This window comes from Nelusetta ayraudi, unplaced genomic scaffold (genome assembly GCF_046127955.1).
Source record: "Nelusetta ayraudi isolate G7.1 ecotype Tasmania unplaced genomic scaffold, CSIRO-AGI_Nayr_v1 ptg000016l, whole genome shotgun sequence".
NCBI lineage: Eukaryota > Metazoa > Chordata > Actinopteri > Tetraodontiformes > Monacanthidae > Nelusetta > Nelusetta ayraudi.
In genome coordinates, this window is record NW_027466066.1 from 5,997,711 (window position 1) to 6,013,729 (window position 16,019).

A 16,019-nucleotide genomic window follows, 5' to 3' on the forward strand; every position below is an offset into this window, starting at 1 on the left:
GATGGATTTAGATATTAAGATAATAAAATATTTGTATTAAAATGTATGCAGCTTTCTTGGTGTGATGAACCAAACAGAGCTACGTTACCACCTTCCCGTTCCCGAGCATCTTTGTGGGCGTGTCGTCTCCACCGGATGCACCACCTGGTGGCGGTAGCGTGTAACTTCATTTTTTATTCTACAGGGTGGTGGCCGCTGTTTTGCTTTGTAGCTTCCAGATCGGCTCGCCAAAGCATGGGAATGCCCCGATTGATTTCCAGCGTAAACTTATTTTAAAGTGTTTGTAAGTCGCTGTAAGTTTCCCGAAAACCTGCTCCGCGTACCGGGAGGTTCCGACGTGCTCACGAGAAGCCGCTTGCGAAACGCCGGTGTCGCGTTTTGCTGGTGGGATATTCCGGACAAAGGAAAAGGAGAATTGTGAGCTAACGGCTAGCTGGCTCCCGGGCTAACCTAGCATTCCTCTAGCCGCGGCGCAATGCAAGCCATAAAGTGTGTCGTTGTCGGAGACGGGTAAGCCAATTTATTCCAGCTGACTCTCGGTTTTGTGTGCGGGGGCTGTCACTACACACGCCAATGTCTGGAGCTGCTTGTTTCACGTCTGTTGTTGCCTGACAGATAAAGTTAGCTGCTGTGCTTCAACTTTAACTGTGGTAGGCAGGTAAATTCCTCGTCTGCGCCAACATGATCTGCTGCTCCTTTTAATCGAGGCTTTTGCACAGTCACAGTAACTGGTCGGGCAAGGCTGGCGCTGAACTGAGATTTTCGCTTGTGTGCAAGTTCACTAATCTGCCTCTCGGCTCGTAACTAACCCGGTTTAAGTGTTTCCTCGTTTTTGTTTTTTTTTTGTTTCCCCCCCGGTGAGTCAGACGTGTCTGTCGAAATCACGCCAGTCAAGCAGGGCTTTAGATTGAAGTTTGGTAACAGCAGTTGAGCAAGAGTTTAGCGCTTTGCTATTTGCACGTCATAATGTAGGGGTCTCAAAAAACAAACAAAAAAACAATTCCCACTATCTATGTATTTCTTACTACAATATCGATGTGTTTGTTTGTTTTTTCGTATTGCGGGTTCTTCTTCCTCCCCGAAAGGACGTTGTGTGCGGCGGCTTAAGATTGGGCCAAGTAGAAATTCATTTAGTGTGTGTGGGACGTGAATGCACGTTTTACCTCAAGTTGAGGGCGTGGTGAATACCACAGCTTCGGAGTCATTCAGGGGACTGCGTCTCTTTGATTTATTATATTCGTGTTGGAAGTGGGAAAACGTGGGGAGGGGGAGACACCGGTTCACATCACAGGGTTCCTCGTGCAACGCATGCATACCTGAAACCATACAGGCTAGACGCTATCCGTGTCTTTTCGTCTATGCAAGTGGGTTGAGGTCATTGTTTTTTAAAACATACAGTTAACAATTTATTTTTATTTTTTTTTTAGTGGTAGTCTGTATGTGCTCCCATTAGGGATGGAAATGATTGATTAATTCATTAATCGTTAGTTGATTGACCTTATTAAGGATTGATAAGCGGCAATTCCCCCCCCCCCCCCCAGAACGTAAATTTCACAATGAAAAATGTGTAAGGAAGACATTATCTAACCCGTAAATAATGTTGAGGGTCCAATGTGGCCCATTTTTACACGAGAGAACAGTAAAAAAAAAAAAAAAAAACACCCTAAAAATGTATCCTCTGACTTTAAGTTGACTTCTAATGGGTCTCATTTCAAAAAAGTTGTTTAAAAGCACCTTGTTCGAGGTATATTACGACCATCACAGTATATACAGGCGAATTGCTCTTTCCTGCCACTACACTGTTATAATGATATCAACTACCCGTGTAAAAAAAATGTTCAATTCATAGCAACTTATTTAATTTAATCGATTAAATTCTTACTCAACAATTAATGGATAATCAATTAATTGCTAACATCCCTATTCACTATTCAGCAAATGTGTGCTCCAACCCACAGTTCTGCAATCGCGCTTTTTGTGGCGAAACTTGTGTCCAGAAATCCAGGCGACACAAAGTGAGACGGTTTCATTTATCAGTCAGCGCTGTCCGTCTTGTTCTCTCTTTTGTTTTCGCTTTAAAAGAACAACTTATTCTCATTCACTTGCATTTTACTTCATTTATGTCTGAGGCGTTGCAGAGCTGCCTTCGTCGGAGGTAAACGTTGGAACTGGTTCACAGAGCTGAAACATTCATTTCGCGGCATGGGGAACAATTTCTAATAATGACCGTTGAACAGCAAACAGTCCGCTGCCCTTTATTAATAGAACTTCCTGTTCCGTGCTGCATGATAAGCTTGTCGTCTAATGGGTATCATAATTGCCTGCTGCATCATCCTGATCAGCAGGCATCCTGATCAGGATGATGCGACCCCAAAAATCCGCACCGTGGAAATAATCACCGACTAATGGTGAAAAGCTGCTACACAGGAGTTCACATTTGATAATGGGGATAGCAAGCAGCTAAAATGCTCAATGTCAGGATTGGGGAAAAAAAGGGGGGGTCAGAGTGACTAATATGCAGTGTCACTGTTGCTTCTCTGTTGGCCATGGCTGTATCCTGTATCGGACTAAAAGGCAGTAGCGTGAAGGAGGAAGTGGTGTCTGTTCCGCCCAGTCTGTTAGCTTGGAAAGACGTCATTTTTTCCTTATCATCTCTCTTCCAGAGCTGTGGGTAAGACATGCCTGCTCATCAGCTACACCACCAATGCCTTTCCTGGGGAGTACATCCCCACAGTGTGAGTATCTCAGTCTAATCGCAGTCTTTATTTATTCATACCAGACACAGAACCTATCAGGGAAGTTGTTTACCAAGCGTTTGTCTCCAACCATCATTTCCTACACAGTCTCTTCGTCATTTCAGATGCAATCTTGATTGCCCAATGCTTCTTTTTTTTGGTTGAATATTAAAAATGATTGGTGATTGGTGTAATGGACTGAAACCAAGTGTGATAAAGTATTTAGCAGATAGGATATGAGGGATTCACCGGAAACACCTGCAAATCGCAATTGTTCTGGAAATATTGCTTTTATTTTGAAAAAAAACACTGTAATGGAAACGCAGCTGCTGATAAACAAACTTGAATAAGCCAGGAGAGGGTTGAGAAAGCGCAAAGTGCACAACAGATCCGTTGAGACGCCAGTGGTCTGTTTATGCCTCACTACATTGTAACTAATTAATGAGCCTTTACATAAATCCTTCTGGACCTCGCTCACTCTCACATCTCCCTCCGCAGGTTCGACAACTACTCTGCAAATGTCATGGTGGATGGGAAGCCAGTTAACTTGGGCCTCTGGGATACAGCGGGACAAGAAGATTATGACAGACTCCGCCCACTGTCATACCCACAGACGGTACTAGAAGGAAAAAAAACAACAACACTGAAAACAACTATCGCGTTCAAATATCCCACTAGTGTTCATTTGAAATGTGTCTCTGACGCTTGTTAAGTCGAATCCCTTGAATGGACAAAAAAAAAAAAAAGTCAGTGTGAAAAGAAATGGCTAACACGCCTTTATTAAACACAGAGTGGTTTACTGTTACCAATGAGGAAGCAGTGGTCTCGGTTTCTAAGGGTTGTTTTCTGTCTTTCCCCATCAGGACGTTTTCCTCATCTGCTTCTCGCTCGTGAGTCCAGCCTCGTTTGAAAACGTCCGTGCCAAGGTGAGCAGATGCAGGGCGGAAGGAGTGAAAACTGTAAAAGACACTAAGACCCATTGTAACATTTCCCCCTCGGGGAGTTGTGCAGCTGCCTCTTTCTCTTTCTTTTATCGTTTTACTTTCATTATTAAAAAAAAATCTGTCCTCGCTGTGCAGGCAGGGAGCTGGTTTGTTTTGCTGGTGGTGTCCCAACGCTGCCCCTTTAACTTTCCCTGCACCTGAGCAAAGAGCAGCAGTGCCTGCCAGGCCAGATCAAAGCAACTGACTTAATGTGTTTGTTTCCTTCTGGATACATTCTTTATATTTGCCTCAGCTGCAGTTGCGGCTTCCAGATATGTTAGGAAAAAATCTGACCTGTGCAGCATTGTGGCTTCTCGGAATCCCGTCCAGGCACCGTGCATCGCCCGACCTGTATTTCTGATCTCTTGCTTCATACCTCTTAGACCAGATGATTGAAAAACTTGCTTTTGTCAGTAGGCGTCCATTCATCTCAAAGGCACGATGCTTTGTTTCCTTTCCGTCATAGTAACAATAACGAGATTCCTTATCAACTATTTTGGCGAGTCACTGTTTCTCTTTAAATGTAGGTGTAGAGCTGGAGGCAATGTGCATCGACGCTAGCTAACCATTAATCACATCGTTTGGGACTTTCCCAAACTAAAAGTGTTCCGGAGGGGTTTTCAGTCTTCATTGAGCTCAGTTTTTAATTCCCTGCAACTATATTTAAAGAGAATATACATACTGTATATATGTGTACGTATGCTTGAGATCTTGCTCTAGCAAACGGATGATGGAACGTGTTAAGTCCAGTAATATCAGGTCCTGTGCCACACTGAGGTTAAAAATACGGGGGTTTTTTGTCAGGGTTTGATCCACATCATAGGCTAAATATTGGTGCTCACTATGATACAGGCAACATTGTTCAAAATTCTGCATCTGGCTCACTTGTAAGTGCTGTGTTTGCGTTTGTAGTGGTACCCTGAGGTGAGACACCATTGTCCCAACACTCCCATCATTCTGGTTGGCACCAAGCTGGATCTGAGAGATGACAAAGACACCATTGAAAAGCTGAAGGAGAAGAAGCTCAACCCAATCACGTATCCCCAAGGACTGGCCATGGCCAAAGAGATTTGTAACCACACTTTCTCATTTCCAAGGTTTTTTTTTTCTTCTCACAACCAATGTGTGTTTTATATTAAATCTGTGTCTTTTTATGATCCCCAGCTGCCGTCAAGTACTTGGAGTGCTCAGCCCTGACTCAGCGTGGCCTTAAAACTGTGTTTGACGAGGCCATTCGGGCCGTCCTCTGCCCTCCACCCATCAGGAAAAAGAAGAGGACGTGCGAGCTCCTCTAAGACTTCCCTCCTGGAACGGTTGCAGGGAAACCTGACCCCTAGTGGTAGGCATTTCTCAAGCTCGCTGCAGAAACACTCCAATACACACACAAAATAAAAATGTACTTCAGATTCTTTCCTTCCATACGTGTAGCTACAGCAGTCACACTGTTTCCTTTAAAAAAAATAAATAAAAAAAATCTTAGCATGGGGTCAGATCATAGACGATAGTTGTTAACCAACGAAACCTGAGGCCTTCTAACAGATTGGATGTCTAGTTAACAGACAGTGGAATGTTTTTATTTGTTGCTCCACTGGTTGTCCAAGTTTTTGTTGTTTACAGTCCTGTGTATGTGGAAGAGATGTTGCCAAATGCATTCTGAAAAACACACTGTATTAAAGCGGAAAAGGACGTGCGGTTGTCTGAGACCTTGAAATAGTTTTGTGTCGCGTGCCACCATTTGCTCAGTTCCATGAAAAAAATGGTCATTTATTTTTATTCGAATTTCGCTTTTTACTTTTCAAGGGCTGTTGTGTGTCAAACTTGAAAAGGAACTTGAGGTCAGCGCCGGAAACCAGTTGCTCGTTTTCGTTCCTTTAACAATTCATGTTGTTTCGTTCGTCCTCGTAAATTGAAATATACATGAAACGTCCCCGACCATTGTCTGGGAATAGATTCTTTTTTTTTTTTTTCACCAACAGTGCTGTTACACCCTTACAAATCAGAATGTTCCAGTATTTTTCGTTGGACCTTTTGAGTCAATGGTATTTTTTTCTCTCCAAACTTTCTGAATCATTTGCCTCTAGAAGAGTCTCAAGTCTGTAGCTCCCCAGGATTGCTAACTGAACTGAAAGCATTAAAAAAAATAAAAATAAATAAATAATAGAATTGTTTAGGTGTTTTGGTGGTGGGGAACAAGAGCACATTTTCATGCTCTGTGGGCATTTATCCAAAAACCTGTTGTACAACACATTGTGATGGCATCACTACTGGCTACGCAATGTCACTAAGAGCGTTAATGCCCGCTTGTAACGGTTACAGAGCTACTGTCGGTTGTGGTGTAGTATACAGCGTACTCGTGTTTTTTTTTGTTTTGTTTTGTTGTTATAATCATGTGATTGACTATTTTGTATCTTTCCTCACAGACGTTTCTCTCTGCTCACTGTATTGTCCAACTAACACTATGAATATACTTTTGTTTATTACCTCTACAGTTAAACGCTACCTTAATCTCCCTACAGGCCTCGCTTTTTGTAATTAATGCTGACAGCATGTATGTGCGACATATACTGAAAAGATTAGAATTGCTACAGTTTATTTTGTTGCCTATTTACATAAAAAAAATATTTGAATTACTAGATCAGGGGTTAAGTACATGTTGCTCATCTGTATTGTATTCAGACATCATGCTGTGCTTTAATCATGCCAATGTTGTGACTCTTAAGATTTTATGGATCAAAGCTATTGTCACTTTTTGAAAAGCCAATAAATTCAAGTAAAACAAGAGTTTGTGTCTTCCCGTCTCTGCCGCGGACTGTTATGGTGCGAGGTAACACAGGAAAACGAACACAAGTGGTTGACGTGAACGTCGCGTAAGGAGAAAAATATATTTTAATTTCATTAATAAACGGCAAACAAGATCATGTCAACATAATTGACAATTTATAAACCCACAAGGTTTTGTAATAGGATTTGACACAAAAATCATACATTTTCTATTCGTCTTCTTTCAAAACCCCTTTTTTTTTTTTTTTACACATTCATTTGCCCACACACTTGCTCAAACCAAGTGTGGCTCATTTCATCCGTGGTGGCTGTGGCTCAGCAGTCAACAAATCGCAACATTGTCCCTGAAGTTGTTGGTATGCTGTGGACAGGAACAGACACGTGATTGAGAAGAGACGACACTGGGATTTTTTTTTTTTTAGTAAACCATAACAAGAAGTAAAGCAGACTAAGTGCTAAAAATAATCTGTGACTAAATCAACTTCCCATTTTGGGTCATGCGCTCTCTTTACGCGTGGTCAGCAACATGCCAATGGCAAGCAAAACCCCTGTGACGACTCTTAAAAACAGCATTCCTGTATGTGCAGTTACAGCAGCGACACAACTTGACCAACTGCATTACACTAATTAATAAAAAAACAAAAAACAAAGATTACCTGTCTACGAGCTCCGCGCCAACAATATCATGAATGTGGTATTTCATGTGGAACTTGACATGTGAGGTCGTCCGCCGCTCTTGCAGCTCCGCCTGTAAGACTTCGCTGTATTTGGACTTCTTCACCATGCCGAGCACGGCTTTACGGCCTGACGGGAAAACACAGAGAGGTGTTTCAAAAAAACAGAAAGCTATACTCAGTACAGAGAATCTTTTAAGTGTGCAATCCATCATGTTACGTCAAGTTTCCCCAGACACTCACCCTGTATTAAGTACTTTGTGAATTTTCCAGAGTTTGGAATGGAAAGCCACCAGCTGCCTGCATCTCTCACAGTCAGGACCCCTGACTTGACCAGCTGTCTGTAAGGTGAGAGGAGGAATGTGTTCAGGAAACACTGCAGCACACTTGTTTGCATGCAGAGTCAACTAAAACAAATACAAAATGTGAAAGTTTTGCACTTTGCACTATTCATTCATTGTTGTTCAAGACGATAGAAAACCCTTTTATTTTGAAAGTGATGTTTGGTGAAAGACGGTGAAGGTTGTCACAGGGGGGGGATTCATTTGTTTGGTTCTCAAGTTTTCACTTTATTCCCAAATAAATGAACTTCATCTCTGTTTATGAGGAAGCTGTTCATCATTTTCCTGTGAAGTTTGGTGAAAGTGAGCTTCTCGCTTCATTAGTCCCAAGGGATTCATCTTTGTTTGGTCAAGAAGACTGTAAATGTTGCACTTTATTCCCAATAAGGAAATGTGTCTGTTATTTTTCTTTAAAAAATAAAGATAAAATATTCGAAACAATTTATTCCATTGTCTTTTGCAGTTTTACCAAAAAGTCAAAATTGTTGACGTACGTTATCTCTGCGTCTGTGAAGAGGAACTCCTTGAGCATCTTATCTTTAGTGAAGCTCAGGTCCATGCAGGAAGACACCACCTTCTCCAAGAACCTCTCGACCGTCGCCTGCGTCTCTCTGCCGTCCTCTCCGCGAATCACTTTGGTCTTGTAGTCCAAAGCAAACACCAGGCCGAAAGCTTCAGTGTCGAATCCCAGCTGAAACATCAGCACCTCTCCGCCTTCCCGCAGTTTATTCTGCAAACCAGGAGGGAGACGGGGAGGGGGGAGTCGTGACTTGTTCCTTCACGTCTGAGTGGGAAAAACACAAGACTGAAGAATAATTAACCATACCAGCTCCCTGTCCACTTGAGTCTTGTCACTGTGTATGCTGTAGAGTTGGTGCTTCAGAACAATTGGAGGCAAGGCGTCGTTGAAGAGCTTCCTTGGGAAAAGTGCCATGAGGTGTTCAAGGGTGGATTTGATGTCAGTTGTTCCTTTAAGTTGAGCAAATGGAAAGTATTATTGATGCACATCCATGGGACGATTAAAATGACCTCTCTGACAGCCTTCCAGGGCGTACACGTACCCTCTCCATTATCGACAGCTCCAAACAGTTCTGTGCCAACCCTACTTTTCTTCACCTTAAAGGCGTCAGAAATCAGAGTCCGTTTCCTGTTCATGTCTCTACAGAAATACATTTTTAAAAAAAGAAAAGAAAAAAAAAACAATTATACAGACAGAGCATCAAACAGTTCTCAAACACACAACTTAAACATAATATGATGCATGAAAAGCGAGAGACAGCTGCCTTCCATTGCACTTTGGGAGCTGGAATTGGGACGCTAACTGTTCTTTTGCAGTTCTCAAACACGAGCGGTACGAATCACAACGCTGGCCCGCAAAGTGAGTCACATTTGATTTGGTATGACGATCGCCACTGTTGCGATCATCTGTGTTTACATAGCCTAGCTAACGCGGCTAAGTGGCTATGTTAACACAAACTAAACCGTTTACACAAAGAGTATAAACAAAATGTGTATATTAAAAAAAAAAATCTCATTACTTTTCAGTTTACCGTACAAGTAGAGAAACTACAGAACGATCGCCCTGCCACATCACCCTGACTCCATACCGACTCCGGCAGACGATGTACAAAAATCAACGGACGATTTAAACTGCCTGAACCTTAGTTTATCCCCAGAAATAGCACTTCCGCCACCTAGAGGAGTGGCTGGCTCGTTGCATTACGGAAGTTAGCTGCTACTATCATGGCAACTGTCGACTGTTTATGTTGCGTCTGTCTTTATAGGTAACTGGAACATTTATGTTCGTTATGTATTTTTTTTTTCATTTTATACTAATTTACCGCCTAGCTAATGTGAATTTGTTGACCACACAATTGGTTGTATTTCTCCAGTCACAGGAAACAGAAATGTTGTTGGCTACATAAAGAGAAACATTAACCTAGCCTAGCATTAGCTGTTGTCATGTGTGCTACATAATAACTCCAACGTGAGTGAGTAAAGGAAGAATGTTTTTCTGCACCTATAAGCTTACCCAGAAGGTATGGCCCTTTTTGATAACGATGTAAATATTGACGCAGCAGATAATATTTTTTGAGTTCAACACGTTAAAGAGAATGTTAAACTGTGCAGTCGTCTTATTCATGTCCCGCTTTTCCTTATTAGGTTGTAAATGGATCGCCACAGATCCCACCATGCGAGCTCCAGCCACCAAAACCATCAGCCTGCATTCAAAAGGGATAGGGAGAGGGACGGAAGTGAAAGACATCATGCTGACAATAAACACTTCCGAATGAACCCCGGATTCAGATCTGGACCAACTTCCCGGCAGAACTCGACAGGTTCTTGCGGTTTGAGTACCAGAAAGGACAATTATGAAAGAGACTTTCCTGTGTATAAAATGCCCGTGGAAGTGGGATGTTTTTCACTCGACTCTGAGCGTAGGTTCTTCAACGACAGCAGGCAGCTGAGATACTATGTGAAGCCTGACAGAAATCCTAACTTCGACCTGAGGGACGGATACAGGGACCGTTTCGCGAAGAGAGACGACAGTGTGAAGGAGAAGCTGGACCACATCCTACGGTGGATCTTGTCAAACAGGTCAAAGGTCAGCTCGGCGGCGGCTGCGGCGGCCTCATCTCGGTAAGCATCACCGTCACTTCTTTCCTTTAGTCCTGCCAGATTTCCGAGAAATTTTTTCACTCGAAAACGTTTGCTCCCAGCGCTTTAGATGCAGACTTTGTGACGTGGCGTGGTCACCTGACCAAGCTACTGACCACGCCCTACGAGACACGAGAGGGCTGGCTGCTGGCGGTCACCAGGTTTAGGGGGACGCTCTACATCAGCGAGGTGGAGACGGAGGCCGCTCGCAGGGACCGAGATAACCGCACGGAGCGGCACGAGGAGATGATGTACTGGGGATACAAGTTTGAGCAGTACACATGTGCAGGTCGGTACCTCTGCGTTACAGTAAGACAGTCAGAATGGTTGTATGTTGTGCAAAATTCACTTTTTGCACTCACACTGGTTGGGATAAGTGTCTTGACCACAGCTAGGTGTTTATTGTGCCCTCTGAGGCACAACAAAAACAGCCATCTTCCACCATCTTCTCCTACTTCTTCATGTCTTCTTCATACTGACTTGTCTGGAATTGCGTAATTTTCAAATCACGCCAAGCATGCTCATCATAAAAGATTAAACCGGACAAACGCAGTTCGTGATGTGTTAGACGTGTTGGAAAGCAATGAGATGATAACGCTTCACCTTTGCTCATCTTTCAGACAGCGTTGACAGTTCGCCTGACCCTGGCGGGGTGGTGAACACCAACGAGGCTTTCTGCACTGTGGTTCAGACCCGGCTAGCCGATCACAGACTTCTGTTTTCTGGCGAGGTGGACTGTCGGGAGGAGAGCGCCGGCACTCGGCCTCCTCCGTCGTGCTACGTGGAGCTGAAGACGTCGGCGGAGATCTGCACTCCCAAACAGCGCAGCAACTTTCACAGGTGCTGCAGAGGAAGAGCAGTCAGATGATGCGTTGACGGCGACGTCCTAAGTTCTCTTCTCTTAACGGTGGTGATCTGATCATCAGGTTTAAATTACTCAAGTGGTGGGCGCAGTCTTTTCTCCCCGGTGTCCCCCGTGTCGTGGCTGGTTTCCGGGATCACGATGGCGTGGTCGTCGCCATCGAGGATTTCCCGGTGTCTAAGATGTCGCATCTCGCCAAGGTACGCTTATTTGCAGCGACACAATTCAGCGCGATAAAATGCGGATTCGTTTCGCTCCTTTTGTGACGTCTGACGCTCCTCTGGACAGAGCGAACCGAACTGCTGGAAGCCAACAGTCTGCATGAACTTTTGCTGCGACTTCCTGTCCTTTGTGAAGCAGGTGGTGACAGAAGACAACCCCAGGTGAGCAGCAGCAGGGTACATTGCACAGCTTTATTGACAGCCCACTTGGCTTTGTATAATTCATGCTTGTCCTCCCCACAGTCTTGTGCACCTCTTCTGCTACGAGCCCTACAGAGATGTGACCTTCACTGTCCACAGAGACTCCCAGTACAGCTTCTTGCCGCAGTGGTATGTAGAGGGGATTCCCAGAATGAAGGAGCCAAACCACCAGCTATAGTTTGCAGTTCAAAGCTGTTTTTCATGGAGACTGCAAACGGATTCAACTGAAGCTGATTTATGTTCAGCTGTACTTGCCCTCATTACGTGCAAAGTGCCACACAAAGACGTGTTTCCTAAGCTAGTTGGATTCATTTCTTAAATTCATGAATTCCAAATTGAAGTCGGCCAACTAGCACCTTGCAGTAACTGTATTTTCTCCCCGATCACCCGTTCAATTCAGCTGAGGGTTGTTGTTGTTTTTGTTTTGTTTTTTTAAATATCCAAAGCAGGCATTTTAGAATATTTTATGTATTAACCGTAAATAAAACACAAGGCTTTACTGAAGCTTTTATTGTCATGTTGAAATAAACATTTATACATGAAAACAGTGGTTTGTTAATTGAGACAAAATTTGAAAAAGATTTCTTTTAAAAAAACGGTACATTAAATACAGTTATGTTAAAGTATTGCATCGTCAGTTACAAAATATTGACATGTAAACTGTTAAGGCAGAGTGTTGAGTTGTGAGCACAGACAATAATAATAAATACCCATGCTTCTGTTTAAGTCACTTAATGTTTTAGAACAAATACACTTAAAGCCACTCTTAAGTTTTCAACAAATCAAGTTAATCTTTCTGTTCCCTAATTTACAGCTGAACTTCCTGTCATGTTTCACCAGTTTTCCTGCAAAAGCTTGTTGAGTCACATTACAATTTACTGTGCCCCACCACCAGAGGAACACCAAGGAGCAAACAAGTATAGTACACAAAAATATGTAATAATAGAGCAGTGTAGTTAATTGTTCGATTGCAAACAACAACTTGAAGATAATACAACAGTAAAATATACACAAAATAACTTAATTTCATACCCATTTTTTTGATCTTTACTTTTCAACCCAGAATCCAATGGAAGCCGTCTTTCACAATATTTCACATATTGTTTTGCTCATTTCAAATATTTATTATCCTAACATGACTGACACACTGTCAACAGTTAAACTCAAAATACTGGAAACATAAACATCCCACAGCAGGGAGACGGTCGAACATCACATTTCTTTTGCATCACTCAATGTGTTACGCTTTTTGTTAGAATGAAGAGGCACTTAGCAGTAAACATACTCCACTGTTTTACTTGTTCTTAACTAATGTGCCATAAATGTTAACAGCTGTTAACATTATTACTGCCGTTTTTGCAAACAAAAAAAAGTTAAAGACATCTTAAATTGGTACATTGGTACACAAGTTTTCCTCTATGAAAGTTCCACATATTTGACAGTGCATGAAAAATAGCCAGAAGAGAACTAACTCACATGTCAAGATTGAAAGATGTGTACTTGCGAATCTTCGTCATAACATTACAAAATTTTGATTAATTTTTAGAAACACTTAAAAATGTTGTGTTTTTTTTTCTCACCTTGATTTTTCCCTCTAAATCTCATTAATTATCATAGAGCTTATAGATGAATGTTATCAAATAACGGAATAAGTGCAGTCTGATCCATTATTTTGGTTACACGGCATTCTTTTTTTGGCTGCTAACCAGACCAGTGATCGGTTCCAGTGAGACTTAAATACGTTTTTCTAGATTTGGGATGGAACAGTCCTTCTTCAGGTTATTTGAAGCGTACCAGCCCTCTCAATCTTACAGTGTGATATTTCACATCAGGGTGAGAATCTGTGGCCTTTACAGGCACCGGTCCCTTCACTTCCTGGCGTAAACACATCATCCACACACACTGATACAACTTACTGAGGACGCTACAGCAACACGGCATTCGAACCAAGGCGAGCTCACGCCTTCAGCTTCTTCTGCAAACCCATCACTCTAAAAGTGGCGCCGGTGATTTTTTCATACACGACAAACATGAGGGCGGCCGTGAGAACCGTCTGCAGCAGCTTGGCCTCCAGGCCTTTGTACAAACCCACAACGCCATACTTCCTGTAATGAAAGCGCACGTGTTTTTCATCCGCTGTCAAAATATAGGAAGCAGATTGTTTAGGCGGTCGGTAAAACGCTTACTCACCTGATTCTGTCCATGAGCAGGGCGAAAATGTTTGAGATGCCCCCAATTATTCCGCTCTTACCGTCACCTTTGTACTGACCAAACTGAAGAAAGAGAAAAATGTGAGCTATAGACTGACATAAGAGACAAATGGTTATTTAAAAAAACAACAACAACAACAACAAGGGTTTACTCTGAGAATAGCCTGGACTGTCTGAAGAGGATACGTGGCTGTGGTCGCAATGGCCTTGGCGACGGCTCCGATGACAAAAATCTCTGCGGAGGAGATCTGGAATCGGACATAATTGTCGATCAATGCAATCACCCAAGAAGGCCAAAACCTGATCACATTGGCCTATGACAATGCACTGGTGTTTTTCTTCCAGGCTTGTTTTGTTCACCGAGAATAAATCATATCTAGATCAGATTAACAGGAGGGGCACAGATGCATTTCCTGCGTCCGCTCACCTTCCTCCCTCCTTTCCCCGCCTTCCTCTTCATGGCCTCGTATATCATGAACTGCATAGCCGGGTTGATTACCAGGATGAGGGAGGGGAGTGTGCCGTTCCACAGAGCTCTCACACCCTCGTTGCTTATGATCTGCGAGAAGGCATCTGAGGGTGACAGCGCCAAAGGAATTCAAATACAGGAGGGTGTTTATATACACCACCAGTCAGAAGTTTGGACACACCTTCTAATTAATTAATTAAATGTTTTATCTGAAGGGTGGCTATTTTGAAGAAATTAAACTATGAAATGTTTGAGTTATGTCACACCTTTTTTTTGTTTACTACATAATACCATATATGTTTCAGTCATTCATTGTTTTAATCCCTTAAGTGAGAAAGAAAAATGATACAATGAGGAGTACCCAAACTATTCACTGGTAAAAAAAAAAAAAAAAAAAAAAATTAAAAAAAAAAGAAGAAGAAGATGGAAATATCTTCAGAATAGTTGAAAGATAAACGAACCAAATATCCCCCTGTAGTGGGTCTCATGAAGGTCCTCGTTTCTGAACTTCACCCCTTGCAGCTTTAGCCGGGTGTTGACCACCCACATGGGCGTGGTCAAGATCACGTTCACAGCCCCTTCACAGTCAACAAACAGTTAGCGGTCTTCATTTCCCCCCCCCCACAAGATTCCTTGTGGAGATTTTAATGATTTTTTTTGCAAAGTGGTAAACAAAAACAACCTGATACAACCCCCATGAGCAGGTCTTTGCCCGGCCTGGACCTGCCCGCCCCAGATGCCGTCAGCTTCTTCAGCGTGTTGAAGGTGTAGAAGTAGACAAAGTTGGAGCAGCACAGGCTGGAGATGACGGGTAACCAGCCTCTGTACAGCGACAGACTGAGGGGAACAGAGGATGTAAAAAAAATAAAAAATAAAAATCAGTCACGGCTTTGGTCAAGGCAATGAATAATAACAGGCCTGTTGTTTAATCTGTGAATCAGGCGCTCACATTCAGAAAAGTTCACATGTTACAGGTTATTAAAGGACGAAAAAAGCAACATGTTCTAGCCTTATCAGTGAAATCAAAGCAAGAAATTAACAAGAGAACAAGATGTACTTGTTCTACCTGAACATGACGCTGGATTACCAAAGCTCAAAACTGTACTCACAGGCCTTCTTCCTTTGCTATTTCAGCCAGAATGACAGGAGTCGATTTGGACCTTCGCTTCTCATCCACTGAAACGGTTGCAGTACAGTGAAAGGACAACATTAAGTGCTGCTTCTGTAGAATATGATTGTGCGTTGAATGGGAAATACAGAAAGACTAACAACAGGTGGGGGGGGGGGGAAATGACCAGCATCTTGGTTCACGTATATGTAATTTTGACCACATCTGTGCTAAGAAAGAGCGCAATATCAGCGTCAAGCTTGAGTCTGAAGCTGAACAGAGACCCTCCGTAATAATGATTATAATGAGTCCCAACAACTCAGCTCTGTTTTGTTGTGTAGCCACTATCAGGCAACCTCTGACCAACATGATAAGACCCGATGCTCACCCTGCAATCTGCTTTTGGCTGTGTCCAAAGGGAAGAAGACGGTCATGGCTGTGGCGCTCCCCTGAGGAAACATGCATTGTTTATAATCATTTTTACACTGAATGAAGTGACTATAATGAGGAAAGAGAGAACATATCAAATCAAGCAAATGCACATCCTTCGCATTGCACTATGTGACATTTGGGTTTTGCTCACCACTGCACCTGCCACAGCATGGACCAGTGTCTCGTACGACATGAGGCCGACGGCGGAGTTCCCGTTGCCGGACATTTCTGCAGCGTTTCACCGGTCGGATCGCACCGCGAGCGCCTAAACACAAGGAAGTAGGCACGTAGCGACACCGACAGGGAAGCGACGGCGGCGGTCGGTCTGAGGCTTTGAAGCTTGC

General features: G+C 43.0%; 4 protein-coding genes across 6 annotated transcripts; 2 read left to right on the top strand and 2 right to left on the bottom strand.

The window, feature by feature from the left end:
* The first annotated feature begins 179 nt into the window (after window positions 1-179).
* Window positions 180-6,499, top strand: LOC142886925 (ras-related C3 botulinum toxin substrate 1-like). The gene is made up of 6 exons (XM_076024198.1): window positions 180-510; window positions 2,664-2,735; window positions 3,234-3,351; window positions 3,599-3,661; window positions 4,631-4,790; window positions 4,883-6,499. The coding sequence occupies exons 1-6, from the start codon at window positions 476-478 to the stop codon at window positions 5,011-5,013; spliced, it is 579 nt and encodes a 192-aa protein (XP_075880313.1). The 5' UTR covers window positions 180-475; the 3' UTR covers window positions 5,014-6,499.
* A 70-nt stretch (window positions 6,500-6,569) lies between these two features.
* LOC142886924 (winged helix repair factor 1-like) lies at window positions 6,570-9,204 on the bottom strand. Of its 2 annotated transcripts, none has more exons than XM_076024196.1 (7): window positions 9,053-9,204; window positions 8,576-8,673; window positions 8,341-8,483; window positions 8,009-8,244; window positions 7,417-7,514; window positions 7,156-7,303; window positions 6,570-6,860 (listed from the first exon to the last, which is right to left on the bottom strand). In XM_076024196.1, exons 2-7 carry the CDS (start codon window positions 8,667-8,669, stop codon window positions 6,815-6,817), a joined length of 765 nt encoding a protein of 254 aa, XP_075880311.1. In that variant the 5' UTR covers window positions 8,670-8,673; window positions 9,053-9,204; the 3' UTR covers window positions 6,570-6,814. The 2 variants fall into 2 exon arrangements, with proteins under 2 accessions (XP_075880311.1, XP_075880310.1); XM_076024195.1 differs by having other exon boundaries at window positions 9,065-9,185.
* On the top strand, window positions 9,195-12,001 carry dxo (decapping exoribonuclease). Of its 2 annotated transcripts, none has more exons than XM_076024192.1 (7): window positions 9,195-9,298; window positions 9,678-10,154; window positions 10,235-10,461; window positions 10,793-11,012; window positions 11,099-11,234; window positions 11,323-11,417; window positions 11,499-12,001. In XM_076024192.1, the coding sequence occupies exons 2-7, from the start codon at window positions 9,685-9,687 to the stop codon at window positions 11,632-11,634; spliced, it is 1,284 nt and encodes a 427-aa protein (XP_075880307.1). In that variant the 5' UTR covers window positions 9,195-9,298; window positions 9,678-9,684; the 3' UTR covers window positions 11,635-12,001. The 2 variants fall into 2 exon arrangements, with proteins under 2 accessions (XP_075880307.1, XP_075880308.1); XM_076024193.1 differs by lacking the exon at window positions 9,195-9,298 and adding an exon at window positions 9,305-9,553.
* A 971-nt stretch (window positions 12,002-12,972) lies between these two features.
* On the bottom strand, window positions 12,973-15,966 carry slc25a17l (solute carrier family 25 member 17-like). The gene is made up of 9 exons (XM_076024194.1): window positions 15,827-15,966; window positions 15,632-15,692; window positions 15,245-15,311; window positions 14,818-14,972; window positions 14,597-14,713; window positions 14,094-14,239; window positions 13,819-13,914; window positions 13,647-13,729; window positions 12,973-13,561 (listed from the first exon to the last, which is right to left on the bottom strand). Exons 1-9 carry the CDS (start codon window positions 15,899-15,901, stop codon window positions 13,414-13,416), a joined length of 948 nt encoding a protein of 315 aa, XP_075880309.1. The 5' UTR covers window positions 15,902-15,966; the 3' UTR covers window positions 12,973-13,413.
* Between the last annotated feature and the right edge of the window lie 53 nt (window positions 15,967-16,019).

Excerpts from the sequence above, each read along its gene's own strand:
- dxo (XM_076024192.1), top strand. The coding sequence starts at position 9,685 with ATGGATCGCCACAGATCCCACCATGCGAGCTCCAGCCACCAAAACCAT. Across the intron at positions 10,462-10,792 it reads TGAGCAGTACACATGTGCAG|ACAGCGTTGACAGTTCGCCT; the intron begins GTCGGTACCTCT and ends CTCATCTTTCAG. Across the intron at positions 11,235-11,322 it reads AGATGTCGCATCTCGCCAAG|AGCGAACCGAACTGCTGGAA; the intron begins GTACGCTTATTT and ends TCCTCTGGACAG.
- slc25a17l (XM_076024194.1), bottom strand. The coding sequence starts at position 15,901 with ATGTCCGGCAACGGGAACTCCGCCGTCGGCCTCATGTCGTACGAGACA. Across the intron at positions 13,915-14,093 it reads CGGGGAAAGGAGGGAGGAAG|ATCTCCTCCGCAGAGATTTT; the intron begins GTGAGCGGACGC and ends GTCCGATTCCAG. Across the intron at positions 13,562-13,646 it reads CTGCTCATGGACAGAATCAG|GAAGTATGGCGTTGTGGGTT; the intron begins GTGAGTAAGCGT and ends CTTTCATTACAG.
- LOC142886925 (XM_076024198.1), top strand. The coding sequence starts at position 476 with ATGCAAGCCATAAAGTGTGTCGTTGTCGGAGACGG. Across the intron at positions 511-2,663 it reads TGTGTCGTTGTCGGAGACGG|AGCTGTGGGTAAGACATGCC; the intron begins GTAAGCCAATTT and ends TCTCTCTTCCAG. Across the intron at positions 4,791-4,882 it reads GGCCATGGCCAAAGAGATTT|CTGCCGTCAAGTACTTGGAG; the intron begins GTAACCACACTT and ends TATGATCCCCAG.
- LOC142886924 (XM_076024195.1), bottom strand. The coding sequence starts at position 9,105 with ATGTGGCAGGGCGATCGTTCTGTAGTTTCTCTACTTGTACG. Across the intron at positions 7,304-7,416 it reads CACAAAGTACTTAATACAGG|GCCGTAAAGCCGTGCTCGGC; the intron begins GTGAGTGTCTGG and ends TTTTCCCGTCAG. Across the intron at positions 6,861-7,155 it reads GGCGCGGAGCTCGTAGACAG|CATACCAACAACTTCAGGGA; the intron begins GTAATCTTTGTT and ends TCCTGTCCACAG.